The sequence below is a fragment of the Cajanus cajan genome, chromosome 7, assembly GCF_000230855.2.
Source record: "Cajanus cajan strain Asha chromosome 7, NIPB_CcT2T_4, whole genome shotgun sequence".
Lineage (NCBI taxonomy): Eukaryota > Viridiplantae > Streptophyta > Magnoliopsida > Fabales > Fabaceae > Cajanus > Cajanus cajan.
Window position 1 is genome coordinate 5,141,039 of NC_138523.1, and position 15,636 is coordinate 5,156,674.

General features: G+C 29.1%; 1 protein-coding gene across 1 annotated transcript; it reads right to left on the reverse strand.

Moving 5' to 3' along the window:
* Positions 1 to 11,488: 11,488 nt before the first annotated feature.
* Positions 11,489 to 15,573, reverse strand: LOC145949706 (putative transcription factor At5g61620). Its single transcript, XM_083060495.1, has 5 exons — positions 15,142 to 15,573; positions 14,179 to 14,381; positions 14,038 to 14,085; positions 13,872 to 13,953; positions 11,489 to 11,785 (listed from the first exon to the last, which is right to left on the reverse strand). Exons 1-3 carry the CDS (start codon positions 15,386 to 15,388, stop codon positions 14,044 to 14,046), a joined length of 492 nt encoding a protein of 163 aa, XP_082916621.1. The 5' UTR covers positions 15,389 to 15,573; the 3' UTR covers positions 11,489 to 11,785; positions 13,872 to 13,953; positions 14,038 to 14,043.
* Positions 15,574 to 15,636: the final 63 nt, after the last annotated feature.

The following is a 15,636-nucleotide window of genomic DNA, read 5'->3' on the forward strand; positions in this document are numbered from 1 at the left end:
TCATGTTTCAATGCGACAACTTATTATGTATATCCATGAGTGCACTTAGTGCGTGTTTAATCACGAATCAAAGATTTGATCTCGTCTGGATGAAGCTACTAGTTGTAGCTTGTGTCAATTAACATTTTAAATTGTAAGGTGAGCAAATCATTGGTAAGAGAAAATTGAATATGTAATTACATGATGCATTTAAACGTATTTGTACCCTGGAGTAAGGAAAAACCACTTTTAGGGAAATCCATTTAATTGCCCATGCATCTTCTTCTGGTTCGAAAAGATCTCACATAAGATTTAACAATTGTCATGCATTCAAATAAACCTATACTTCTATCGTGCTATAATTAGTGTTGTATTAGAAAGAAAAATAATTATCAAAATAACTGTCATAAATTTTTTTAATGTAGTATTAATTACTTATTTTCTATCTATAACCTACTAAAATTATCCAAAAAGTGTTTGTGTTGTATTATTATCAAAACAAAGGAGTATAACTTTGTAGAAAGCAGGTGTTATTGCATGGAAAATGTCATTGGCAAACGAGTCAACCAGCTAGCATAGACTAATAAAGATAGTTAATCAACTTTTAATTTTCTATCGACAAAATGTTCTCCTGTTTTGTTTAACAATTTAACAATTTCGTTTAAATTTTCATTTCTTCAAAACAGATAGTAGTTTTGCCTTTGACGATTGTAAAATTAGCTAACAAATTTATGTGTGTATTTGGTTTATCGTTTGAAATCCATTCAACGGATTTTTACACATTCCAATGCACCAAACAGAGAAGTAACTCTTTTGTCCCATTTGATTAAAAGTAAGTTACATTGAACATAACTTTTTCCCAAACACACCCGCTACAAAAGAGATTTGAGTTACATTTCAATGCATCATGTAATTACATAGAAAACTCAAATCTCTTTTAGAATGTAATCTCTTTTGGAACCATTATTGTTTGTCCATGCTTGAATTTGATCATTTTGCACTTTAAAACATGCATTTCAATTTAACCAATGTTTTTAAAGTTAATTGGATAATTGAATTGAAGGTCAAAATTTACTATTTATTCGCTGATAAGATTATGTGAGATTGATGGCTGACGGCTAATTTAGCCGTTTCACAATGGCTGATGGCTATAATGGCCGATGCAAAGGGAAATAGGCCATGTCCAAATTGGTTACATTAGCCTGTGGAAAGAATAAGTGGGATGCAAATATTGGAGGCGTAACAAATCAAAATGGGTGCCACGACTCTAAGGGATGTATTTCAAGTCACAAACCAAAATCAATATTATCATTTATTTCATCCATGTACAACTCTATTTACATTTTCCTTTACCTTTTTTCTTTATTTCATTTATCCCTTTCAGCTGTTTACAACATTCCTTTAATAGCATTTCCTCAAGAGCAGTGTGGTGTATGAACCTTAACATCATAATTGTTAGGAAGTTCTTTGAAGTGGATTAAGAACTTAATCCAGAGACAATATCTCATTCTCGAGTCAATTGCTTATTTGGAAATTAACTGTTTGGTGTTAGTTGGCGCAATGACTAACAAATTTCCACACAAATACAAACATATCAAACTCCTTTGTTGTTAGATCATCCATGGCGTGTGAAGTTGAGATTTGGACAAACATATCCCAACATGGATCAAACTCCTGCAAGGAAAACTACCAACACTTGAGTCTTTACATCCTCGGTGTTTGTGACTAGTGCTGCAATCACCCTTGTTGCTGCTTTTGTTCCTACTACCCCAACGAATGTGTTACCTTCCCCTCCCAACTTTTTTATAAAATTTTAAAAATTTATATATAATATAATATTTTATTAGATTGATTATTCTTATTCTTTATTTTTTTTAAAGATAATAACTTTTAAGTACAACTTTTTTCTTTTGTACACTATTTTTTTTTTTTGATAAAGATGTGTTTATATGAATATATGTGATTTTAAGTTGTTTAATGTTGTTCTATATTGTCTGTTGCGTTTTTGGTTGTTTAGTGGAATTGTTGGTGACTACTCTTACCTCTTCTTCTATGGTGACATCTAGTGTATGTTTGGATTGTCTAGTGGATGTGTATGGGCTTAGATACAAGATCAACTTGATATGCTTGTCATTGTTTGGGTTGGATGTGATGTTAAGGGTGAATTGGTTGTTTACCAATCACATTTTGATAAATTATGTTAAGAAAGAGTTTGTGTTTCCTGATGTTGAGAGCAATACGATGACATTAGCTAAGCAAGTGGATGGTCTTTTGAAGGAGGGAGCCTAATGCTTTATTGTTGTCTCTTCTTTGGGAGTTGAGAGTGATCAGTTGTTAGAAGTAATTGAGGTGGTCAAGGACTTTCCTAACGTGTTTCTATATGAAGTTGCAGGGTTGCCTTCTAAAAGAGATTTGTATTTCTATTTTCTCAATTCCAGGTGCAAGATCAATGTTAATAGCTCCCCTATAGGATGTCTCCAATTGATTTGTCAAAATTAGAGAACCAGGTTGAGGATTTGTTGGAGAAACAAATGGTCAAACTTAATGTCTATGTGGGAGCACCAATGTTGTTGGTAAAGAAGAAGGTAGTTGTTCACGATTGTGTTTGGATTACTACTAATTGATCAAGTTGACTATCAAAAATAAATATCCACTACCTAAGATAGAGGACTTGATAGATCAACTTAGGGAGCTTAAATGTTTTCCAGCATAGATCAAAGGTCAGATTATCATCATATAAGAGTAATGGATGATGACATACTGAATACGACTTTCAGGACTCTTTTATGCATTTGACAAGTATACCAATTGTTATAAGTAATAAATTGGATACAAGTCCATGTTATTGAATCCTTAGAGACTTGAGTTATAATTGTTGAATAAAATTTTGGTACTAAAAGGATAATTTAATAAAAATTTAAATATGTTTGACAAGCATTATCAATTCTAACAAAAATAAAACAAAGTAGTAAATTATGAAGAGTTAAGACTTATGATGAGAACAATTAAAGATTGATTCACCAACTATTCCCATGCAAATCCTTTTAATTTTCCATTCAATGTTGAAATTATACGGTTAATTCGACATTCCACAATTATATTTAAACCCTAATTCCTTATGTGAGAAATTAATTTTTTTTAAGAAAAATCTCAATTCCTTAATAATTTTTGTTAAACAATCATGCATTAAGATCAAATATCGAAAGTCAATTGATAATGTTTATCCCAATTCCTTGATAAAAAATGTTATCAATGTTTTTATCTAGGTTATAATTTTAAAAAGGGTTTTCCAACCTCAATTAAAAATTATAAAATCATCATAATTTGACTAGGCCACAACAAACATTAAGTATAAGAATAAAATGATTAAAAAAATAAAAACTTTTATTGAATGAATAACACATAAAGTTATATAGTTCTAGTAGTTACTTCAATCTCCAACAGTAAAGACTTAGCCATTCATGACTAAAGATTACACAACAAAAGAGAGACCTTTGAGAGATCTGTGATTACAAGAATCTCTTAACAAGAACTCTTTAATCCCTCAAGAATTATGCTAAGAAAGGTATTGATGGATTGAATGGAATATAGAGATCTCCTACAGACCCTATTTTTATAATAATTTTTGATGGACTTTTAGGTTAGGTTTTCTCGTTCAAAGTGTTTATGTGTCTCACTCCAAGCAAGCTTCTATGTGCTTATAGGGATGCTCTCTAAATTCACTTGTTTAGAGTGCACTTATGGTAACTATGAGCAAATTTTGCTCGGTTAGAATGCTCCTGTGGTGGCTTTAAGGAAATTTCACTTGCTTAAAGCAACCAAGTAGATCGTTTAAGGGAGCTAGTATAATCCTCCAAGTTTTCTCTTTGAGACTTGTAACTTCCAAAATATTTTCTCTCTGTGTTATATCTCAACAAAGAAAAATAATAAAAATACATAATATTTAAACAATCAAATCCGAAAATGAACTTAACTCTTGACTTAGTGCTTTGTGGTTAAAAGCAAGATTTAGAAGCATAGGATACATTAATAATTACTTAAATTAAATAAAAAATTGTATCCATATTTGAAAATTATTAGACTCGATATGGTTACTATAAGTACATGGTGGTTCTCATTTGATGGAAAATCTTGAAGAAATGATGGATGATTCCTTCAAAAACTTGCTCCAAGTCCCTTGGTCCTTCTTTGAGTGAATTTGAACGTGAAAATGGAGTAGAAATAGCGGTGAAGATGCAACAAACTTTGGAGTTTGGGAGCACCTAAGCCAAGGGAGCAAAGGATTGCTCACAAAAGTGCTAATTCTTAGAAGTGTTCTAGGAACTCTAGAATTTCCTAAGCTATTTTGGAATTTTAAGAGGAGAGAATTTGGCTGAAGCAAATGCTCTGAATTTCAATCTCAAAAGTGAATGCAAGTGAGTGAGGATAATTCTATTTATAGGCAAGATTAGAGTGAAATTGGTGCCACCTTCTATGTAGCCTTAAATTGGCGCTAAGAATTTGAAATTCAAATTCTTTGGCAGCCAATTTTCGTCCCACGTGAAGCACCATTTCATTTGAGTAGCATTTAGGGTTAATTTAGATGTATTTGGGGATGATCATGTGCTACCAACCTTAGGTTAGCACATGTACACCCAATGCGTCTCAAATTACTCCTAAATGTAACTTAAATTTGCTAATTTTGCCTAATTAATTTTTTACTCTCAAATCCTACTCTAATGACCTAAATACAATGACCAAACTATCCCAAATACTAAGAAATAATAAAAAAAGAAAAATGAGCTCAATATTGGGTACCAAAATACCCAAGGCCCATTAAGCTCGAAAATAGACCTAATAAACCTATGACTTAAAAATCCTAATTTATGTGGTCCAAAATAAAAGACCAAAATATATGAAACCTATACTAATAGAATATATACAATTAGAGGAAAAATGGAGATCTTAGGGTGTGGCCCATGTGAGGAGCAACTTGGGCCCACCAAGCCCGTCGGGCCTACCAGGCTCTGAACTAGCCCATTCCTTTTGGGTCCTTCAATGTGTCACCTCTTTTCCTCCTTGACTTGATTCCATCATTGGTGTGACTAATGTTGCAACTATTTTCATGAATTACATGAATAGGATTTTAAGACCCCTTTTAGATAAGTTTATGGTTATGTTCATAAACGACTTACTCATCTATTTAGGATCCTTGGAGGAGGGTAAAAAACATCTTAGGTCGGTGTTAAAATTTATGATAGATAAGTAGTTGTATGCAAAACTATCTAAGTGATAGTTTTGACCAAGTGAGTCGGTGTTTCTATGCCATGTAATTTCATCTGAGGTAATTGTAATGGATCCAACAAAAGTTGAAATGGTGTTACAATGGGAGCATCTTGAGAGAACAATAAAGATCATGAGTTTTGTGGGTTTGGTAGGGTTCTATAGGAGATCCATAGAAGTTTTCTCCAATATAGTGATGCTTTTGACCGAACTTAATAGCAAAAATAACTGTTTGTATTTATTGATGCTTGTGAGTCATGATTCCAAGAGTTGTAGAAAAGGTTGACTACATTTCTAGTGTTGGTCATACCTAATCCTTGTGAGCCTTTTTGAGATTTTTATTGATGGCTCTCATCAATGGTTGGGTTATGTGTTAATAGAAAGCAAAAAGTTAGTAGCTTATGATTCAAGGTAGTTGAAAACTCGTGATAAACTATCCTACCCATGACTTGGAGTTAGAAGTAATGGTGTTTTCTCTAAAGACATGGAGACCTTATCTTATGGAGCAAAGTTTGATGTGTTCAGTTGTCACAAGAGTATGAAATACTTGTTTGTTTAGAAAGAACTCAATATGTGATAATGTCGATGAATAAAATTTCTTAAGGACTATGACTTCTAATTAATGTATCATCTAAGAAAGGGTAAGTGCAAATGCTCTAAGCAAGAAGGTTATCCATATGTCATTTTTGATGATTAAGGAGTTGTAGTTGGTGGAGAAGTTTAGAGATTTGAACTTATATGTTAAGATGTCTCCATGTCACATTAGTTGTGGTATGAGTACTATGACTAATGAATGGGTTAATTGAACTCCTAAAGTAGGGGTAACATTTTGGGAAAGAAGGAACCGATTTTATAAAAATTGAACTGGTTACTGAATCGGTCTAGACAATTATTTTGTAATAACTCTTAGATTTGATGTCTTAGCAGCTCAATTTTGTGACATTTCACAAGGTGACACTTTACACAACCCCTCATTGGTCAAAACCCTTCATAGGATAGAACCTTTGTTGGATATCCCTTTCTAAGATGCTCGTCTACCTTTAGGATCACACTATTGATTCAAATTGGCAGATAACATGTTTTTTTTTATGATTATCTGTCAATTTAAATTAATGAAACGAAGTATCTAATAATTTTCAAATTTTTTTAAAATTTTCCAGATTTGATTTGTGTATTAAGAATTTTAAATTTAATGGTTGGATTGTTAAGACAAGCATAAATATTATTTTGAAGGGTTCTATCCTAAATAATAATAACAACAACAACAACAACAACAACAACAACAATAATAATAATAATAATAATAATAATAATAATAATAAATAAATAAATAAATAAATAATAATAATAATGATAATAATAATAAACGATTCACACATAGACATCTTAGAGATTCAAATAGAAACTTGGAAGGCTTAGGGATCACCCCATTATAAATACCCTTTATATGTGCACATGAATCTGACTATCTCATTCTCCCTTATCTTGAGTGACGATTTTGTAGTACTACGTGCTCCCTTAGCATTAACCACTACTTCACACTCTCTGATGGTCTCCTTTTGGTTTTCCTCTGTAAATGTTCTTAGGGTTATAGAAGGATGCGTAACGAAAATGTAACCTTTGTTTTTATTTTTAAAAGCCTTTAGGTTGGTCCAGAGTCCAATCCAAACTCTTCTTCCTTTCCTCACCTTTTTCTTATTTTATTTAATTAATAAAATATTATTTATATTCTAAACTTAATTAATTAATTAAGCGCATAATATGATTTTTATTAATTCTTTTTATATTTTATTCCAAAACATTTAGGATTTTATAGGGTTGATGGTGTAATGGTCAAACTGAAAAATCATTTATTAAACCGGTAAAATTGGTCTATATATATTAAATTTTTTTAAAAATAACGTAGTTAACATAATTAAAGATAAACAAATAAAAGTTGTATTTGTATAAAATATTTGTAACATGACATATAAGAACTCTTTAGCCTAGTGATAATTGGGTTTTATGTTAGAAGGGGCAGGATTCGAATCCTTATGTAAAAAAAATGTTTCTTTTCATTTATTTTATGATTTGTAACATAATTATATATGTATAATATAATTGTAAGTCATAACATGTTATGATTGTCTTAACTTAGTGGTTCATGTTCTTTATCTTAAAGTAGGAGGACAAGGTTTGAGTCCCCCTTGTAACAAAGTCCATGAATTAGTTTTTTAATTATTAAAATGACGCCCATTAGTAAATTGGATCGGATCACCAATTTTTGACGAAAATTGGTTGGTTTGATTCGAATCAATTACATGTGCAGTATGATAATCAGATTATTTAAGTTTACCCATTGGTTTCTAATCAATTTGATCCAACCATTTGGTTCAATCTGGTTTTCAAAACTATGGGTGGAACCATTCTAAGCTAATTGTTAACCAACACTTGTGGGGCATGCTACTTATTGAGAACCTTAGGATTCACAAGGTTTCTAGTTTGTAATAATGTTAATTTATACTTATAATTATTGGTCGCATTAACAATATCAACTTTCCTTTAGTTTTTAACTAATGATTTTTTTTGTAATTAATTAGAACATGGTTACCATTATACCACCAATCCTTACTTTTTGGCTAACATTTGATCAGAAAAAGGATTTGGAGCAAGCCAAGCATAATATGACTCATGGAAGTGAAGAAGGAAGAATTAATGAAGGCTATTTTGAAGGTTACACAATGCTAGACACCATCATACTTATGCCTAGCGCCATCTAGATAGAGAGCTCAAAGTTACCTGCACTAGGCGTTACTCTACTTGTACCCGACCCAGTCTTAACAAAGAGCATCTGTCTAGCTTGCACGAAACATACCCCTCTCTTTAAGGGTTTGGGATCACTTCTCATCTAGGGAAAGTTTGTGGGGTCTTCAAAGTGTTGCTATGGTTTCCTTTACCACATTAAAGCTTCTCCCTATCTCTTCATCTTCCATGAATTATTTTATTTTCTTTTTTTACTTTTTGTAATAAGGGGCTAATTTCATCTTTGGGTTAGATATAACCAACTAAACTTTCATATAATTTGTATTGATTATATGTGTGTGTGTATCTTTCCATTTTAATGTTAACATTTTGTTTGTGGAGAAAAAGGAGACACTAGAAGGGAGAGGGTTGAATAATACCAATCAAAAACTCACATTTTTCAAAAATAATGGAGGATTAAAATTATGAAGAAGTGCAAACAAAGATATAAGAAATTGAACACAAAGTATTTCTATACTGGTTCGTCTTAACCACTGAGATTAGGTCTAGTTCTTGATCCAACCAGATTAAGTTCCACTATCTTATGCAAAGATATAAGTATTCTTTTACCAAGCCATTTTTGGATCAACCTAAGAGTTCTTTGTCTTGCCTCTACAAGTAACTACCCAAGTATTCTTTCATCATAAAGCCTCTTCAGACTTTAACACCAAGTATTCTTTTACAAACAAGCCTCTCCAGGCTCAACAATCAAATATTCTTTTCTAGAAAAGCCTCTCAAAGGTCAAAACAATAATACAAAGTTAAATTTGGGTAAGCTAACATGTTGCTTCATCTTACTATCAATATGTGATGCAACCAATTAAGTACATAACTTTTATAAAAAGAATGAATATATTTTTACAATGATTGATCTATCTATATGTTTCTCTCTATATTTTCTTTCTGAATTTTAAATTCTCTTTTATGTGGCCTCAATGAAGATGATCATTATAAATCCTTGAGCATCTTTCATACACTTGGTTTGTTTGTCTTCTTCTTTGTTCCTTATGGAGAGAAGTGTCCGTTGATGCATTAAATGGTTTCACCAAATAGTCACTTCTTATATGATCAAGGAAGCTATTTATCACATTTTAGGTAACAAATGAGTGGAGCCATGCACATGTCAATTCAAAACAATTTTTTATGATGATTTCTGTGATTCATGTGATTTGCTTGACTTTTTTTTGGATGAAAAACATGTCTTCCTTTTCTTTTGTTAGTGTAGGTACCAAGGAAGTTATTTTGCTTCGATATGTTAAGGAATAATATACATAAAGATTAATTTGGTTATCAGACATCATAAATGATATTAATACAAGTTAAATGTCTTGTCTTTTGTCAAGATAATGAATCGCCTTAGTGCATTCGTCTCATAGAAAACATTCATTTTATGACTTAAAAATATTTTCTTCATAAAAATCGTCTATGTTTATTATCATTAAAACATTATGACTAAGGGATGTAAGACCGTCTTATGACTTGACATTGTTTCTAATCTTAGTGTTTGTTGTGGATTGATCAACAACCATAACTTGATATTTGATTCATTAGGTGTTGAAAAATATCTTTTGTAATATTGAACTAGAACAAAATGCCAAATGGACCTTGTATCTAAGAATAGAATTTGACCCATTAATTTTCTTAAACCTTTTTTTATTAATGCAAGTTTATTTATCAAGTATTCAAGGGATTGATGCTTAATAAGTGAACATAGGCTCTTTCTTCTAAAGAATTAGGGCTTGAGTAAACTAGTGGGTTGACATTAACACTAATTGTGAAAATAAAGAGAGTATTTAAATGCATAAGAGTGAGGTTTGGTGAATTCTAATCTCAATATTAACATACCATTTCTTTTCTTATCTAAACCGCCTTCTACATGTTTGTAAAAATACCGAAAAGAACTATACCTTTCTTTTACATGAATTTTATTTCTTTTATCAATCAATATCATTTAATGAAATATTCTTTAGTCTAAATTGGTTATTGAAAGTATTTATTTTCATGTATTGCACAAATCTTTTGGGATACAAATAAATTATTGGCCACTAGAACTAACTCTAACAAGTTGATCCTACAATAAATTATGTGGAGAAATGTGAGGGATGTAGAAATGATTCGTCCCTTTTGCCTCTTAGGAGATGTACCTTAGGCCTTCGGATAGAATGAAACATGCAATATGTGTGGCCATGCAAGAATGAGCCAATATTAGATATTGGGCATATCATGTTTGAACTTCTACTTGGGTAACGAGAAACGTATGATTGAACTTAATAAAAATGACACTCTTATGTCTTTTGTTCAATCAAAGACATATGAACAGAGGGACATGTCTCCCTATTGTGATTATGGTTGTGAAAGGTTAAATTGGATCACCGATTTATTCTCATTAATTGGGTGCCAGTGATGAATTGCTAGATGCCAATCTTTATCTATAATATTTAATATATTAATATTTAAATATTACTGCCAATTAAGTAAGAACCTATTGGATCATACACATAAAATAAATATTTAGATAAAGTCACTAAATTAAATATAATTTAATTAATTGATAATATATTTAATTAAATATATTTTAATTAAATAGACAAGATATTAGACTTACATTGTACAAATCCAACAAATAGGCAAATTGGATTTACAATAGTCTACTAATATTGTCTATGCATCTATGTAAGCGAGAAACAAAAAAACTTTTTAAAGTGTTGGTAAAAAGGAGTCATAAGAAAGAGTTGTCAAAAAAATAAAATAGTTATAGAATGACAAATTTGTAAAAGAAGTGTTGTAAAAAGGAGTTATAAGAAAGAGTTATCAAAAAATAAAATAGTTATAGAATGGGAAATTTTAAAAAGAAGATTTAAACTAATAACGAATTACTTACACTATTTTATTGGAACATGTAACCACTCATGCTAGGTGAGTGATGTTTGAATTGTAGTGTGAAATGTAATCACGGAAAAGAAATTGACGAAGGTTTCATATTTATAATTTTCTCAGTCTAACAATCAAAATCTAGGACTTTTGACATATATGTGTATAATAACTCTCTAAATATTACATGATGTTGGACATGTGTGTTTGAGATAGATACAGGTATAAGGAAGTGAAATAACTTCTTCTCATAACAGATGGTAAATGCCCCACATTTTGTCACCTTTTTTTCTTCAAAAAGTATGTCAATATTTCGAAATAACTATTAAATTGGTCGAGAAAGTATAACTACCCTTTTGAGGTACCTACCAAATTTTTTAAACAAAAATTCTCATTTCTAATACCATGTCCAATATTTATTCTAAATATTTTGTACATTTTTCAAACCATCCCATTTTTTATAGACCATAAATTCTCGAGATTACATATTTTACCTTATTTACTTTACATGAGACAAATCTTGTTACACATTTTTTTTAGACAAATCCAACTTATTAATACTTGGAAAAAAATAATTAATCAGCATACTGGGCATATGACAAAATGAACCAACCAAAAGGTTTAAACTTTCAATGAAAGTTATTGGATGGAGGGTGCTGGTCTAAATCAACACAAAGATGACACCTGAAATTAAAAGTTTTAGAAAAAAGGTGATCCTAGCTTTGATTTTAGGGTACATTCACTAAGACGGTCTAATTCGAAGATCTAGAAAATCATTCTGTTTTAGATGAACTTAATCGTTAATTGTAAGCACATTGCCCAAGTTTGTGAGAATCACCGGCTTGCTTAGGGAACTTGAATGGGTGAAAGAAATATTGTCAGGAATTCTAATCTGCAAATATTGAAAAAGTTAGAAGCGAAAGTGAAATTAATTTTGACAAAAAAGGAGATAATTAAATTAATACTTACTCCGTTCATAATCATAAGTAATAAATTAATATTTTTAAATTTAAACAACAATTATTAATTTCTAAAATTATTTAAAATTAATTTTCTTTTAGTTACATCTTTCATTTATTATTAACTTTATTTTCTATTAGTGGAATCAAGACACTTTAAGTTTTTATATTTATTTAAAAGTGTCTAAGATTAAATTAATTATTGTTACATCTAATTTTTAATATTATTAAAAAAATTTAAAGATAAAACCGTTTAAAATTTGTATACACGAAAACTTGAAATCAAAGTATAAATACATTCACTTATAATTAATATTAAATATAACATCCAATTAAAATGAAGTATATATTTAGAATAAAATATTAATTTATTATAAAATTAATTAAAAGTAACTATGGCCACAGCTACTAACACATACCATACCGTTTGCTACAGATTCAACACCATTGATGAATATGGCTACAAATACCTAAACCATATAAATTGGTATTTTCCCTTCTCGTGTATAAGATACATGTGTTTAAACCTCAACACTCCAAATTGATGATTAGTTCTTAAAGTAAAATGTCATACTAAATAAAATTTAGAAATAAAAAAAACTAACATTTTTTGAGCTGTACATATTTTGTCAAGAAAAAAAGTAGATATATAAAAAGCATATAATAAATGTGAATGGTAGTATGGTGAAGAAAAAAAAGATACAAATTAAGAACTATTTACGAAGGTGATAAATAAAATTAATAAATATAAAAAATACTAGTTTTGAAAAGCTTTAAAACTTTAATGATATAGTTAAAAAGTATGTTAGATATTTCTAAATAAGAAAATCATAATCCACATATACTTAAAATGTTAATATTTAGATGAGGAAGATGTTAGGAAATTATATATATATATATATATATATATATATATATATATATATTGAAATGTATATATTACGTTAATTTTGTTTTATAAGAATGAAGTATAAAATCATCTTAGATTAATATAAAATTTTGTATATATGATAAGAGATATGAACTTTCAATCTAACAGTTGAATTTATAAAATTCATATTTAATATAAAATTATTAAGCGATATAATAGTTAGTAAAAGTTACACGGGTGTTATATATATATATATATATAAGCAATATATAGGATTTTGTTATATTAAAGTAAAATATGAATATCATAATTGAATGTATCAAGCTTTAGTAAAATTTAAATTTTGGCTTAAAGTTGACTAGTTAGTTTATATGAAGCGTGTATTTGATAAATTTTAAATGCAAATATATAAAAAAATGTGTTTAGTAAGTTAATTATTTTAACTTAGAAGTGTTTGTTAAACAAATTTATCTCACTAATTTATACTGATATCTTATAATTTAATTGAGGTGGTATCTGAATCTATCGTTTATAATTTTTCATTATTTTTTTTATATATTTTTCTTTAGTATACTTTATTAAAATTTCTCATATATCTTTTATAATACTATATTATTTATTTTAATTGTTACACTTATATAATGTAATATAAATTATTTGACCTTAAAACAAAAATAATATAAGAGTTCAATATCTTAAAAAAATATGAAAACAATTATTACCTAAAAATATATTATTTTTATAAAAATTATATAAATATTTTGTTTTATATTATTTTACATTTTTCATCTAATTAATTGAATAAAGAATCTACCAAACACTTTTAATTTAATAATATGGTTTAATAACGTTTAGCTAAAAATTAACTTTATTACTTTCAGCTAAATTTTTAACTATTTTTACCAAATAAACTAGTATATGAAAATATAAATGTTTAAGTTTGTGAACGTAGTTAAAATAATAATAAGAGATATTCATATTTTAGGATTACATACTTGTTAATAAATTATTTTGCATGGGTCAATTCAGATAAACAAATTATATTGCTATGTATTTTTCATTTTTGTTAAAATTTTCTAGAAAAAAAAAAAAGAAAAAAAAATATAGATAGATATGGAAGAAACAGTGATGACAGTAAAGGAGGGTACCTGTAGTATTTTTTAACTATTAGCTTTAATATAATGACTTGAAAGCTGTCATTATGCTCATGTATGTCTACTAATTAAAAATCTATCAAAATGAAAACAAATATATAAGTTGATGAGTCACATTGATATTAATTTTTAAAGAACTAAGTTATGTTGTAGAATTTACATCGAATCAATTAGAAACCCTGAAAACTTTTGAAGTTTCATCCTCTTCCTGCCATATCCAGCAACATGGTAATTAATTACGTATAAATATGAAGGAAAAGAAAAGTGATACATCAAATGAAAGGAATGAGTAAAAACTAACAAGTGGCATGTCAAATAGGCTTCTTCTGCGTTTCCTTGTCTCATATGCACTCATTCTCAGAAAATACTTTTGTGCGTGACTAGCAACTTGAGTTGGAGTCTTTGTTCTTACATACTTCTTTGAAATCTCTTTCCAGTTACCTTTCCCAAGATACTTTAAACCACTCAGAAAATCTTTGTGCTCTTCTTCAGTCCATGGTTTTCCTATAGGAATATGTAATTTGTAATCTTAACTTTCACTTGACTTACAATAATTAAAATAAAAGTGAATTCGTACTATAAAATTTCGAGCAATGTAATTTAGTTTATGTTGCTTACACTAAAGCCAGAAAAAATGAAGAAAAGAAAACCATTACAAAATATTAGTACGTGGCAGTGACCGATGGATAATTTTATATTATTTAAATTTTCTTTGTAACATATTTTTGTTGTCTAAGATTATGATCCACGTAATATTTTAAAATAGGTAATTAAGATTAATTTGTACTTGCAGAGTTCAAGTGTTAAACATTGTTTTAATATTGGCAAGAATCGGACTTAAGAATAATTGGTCAACTCTCATGTCCAAATAAATAAATATTTTGATTCTTAATCATTTTAAAAAAACACACAAACACAATGTATTCATTAAACATGACTTTTACCGATCAAAATATTGTTTTAACACCAAAGAAAATAAAATTTAAGAGCATTAGATTGACATGTATCTCATATAAATAAAGAATTTTGATATTCCTTATCATTTAAAAAACACACACAAACGCAATGCGATATTTAAAAGACTACTGTGCAGAATAATTTTCTACTGTACTCGCAAATTGAAACAAAATTCTTAGTGAACAACAACCGTTATATGTACATATTCTTAAGATAGACAATTATAAACAAATTGACCATAAATATAAAGAGTTTAGTATATACATGATGTTTATAGAATGAATGAATTGAATATACATAAACATACCCTTATTCCTCTTGTCATGGACGGCATGACGTCTCTTATTTTGAACAAGAACATCAGACAAAAAACCACCCTCAGAATTTTCTTTATTTCCATTAATCTGCTTCTCTCCATGACAATAACTGAGGTTTACTACACTTAAACATTTGCGGTCACGATCTCTTTTAGGGTTCTTTGCAAGAATGTTCACACCAAACAGCATCAAACATCCTTCATTGTTCTCATTCATAGTCCTTGTTTCCTTCACCATTTTTCTTTCTCTCTATCAAAACTTCTTCAGTTACACAAGCTCTAAGGTTTTTACTTTTGTGTCTATAAATAAACCCTTTCGGATTTTATTTTTTTATGCTTCCTTTTCTAATCTCACACGTTATTACCCTTTTTGCTAGTTTTGTGGGATGAAAAGGTCCATTTTAGAAAACACTACGCGTTTCAATTTCCTTATTAACAATCTTTATCTATCCTCCAGGGGAAAATATTTGGTCAAATGTCTTTTTT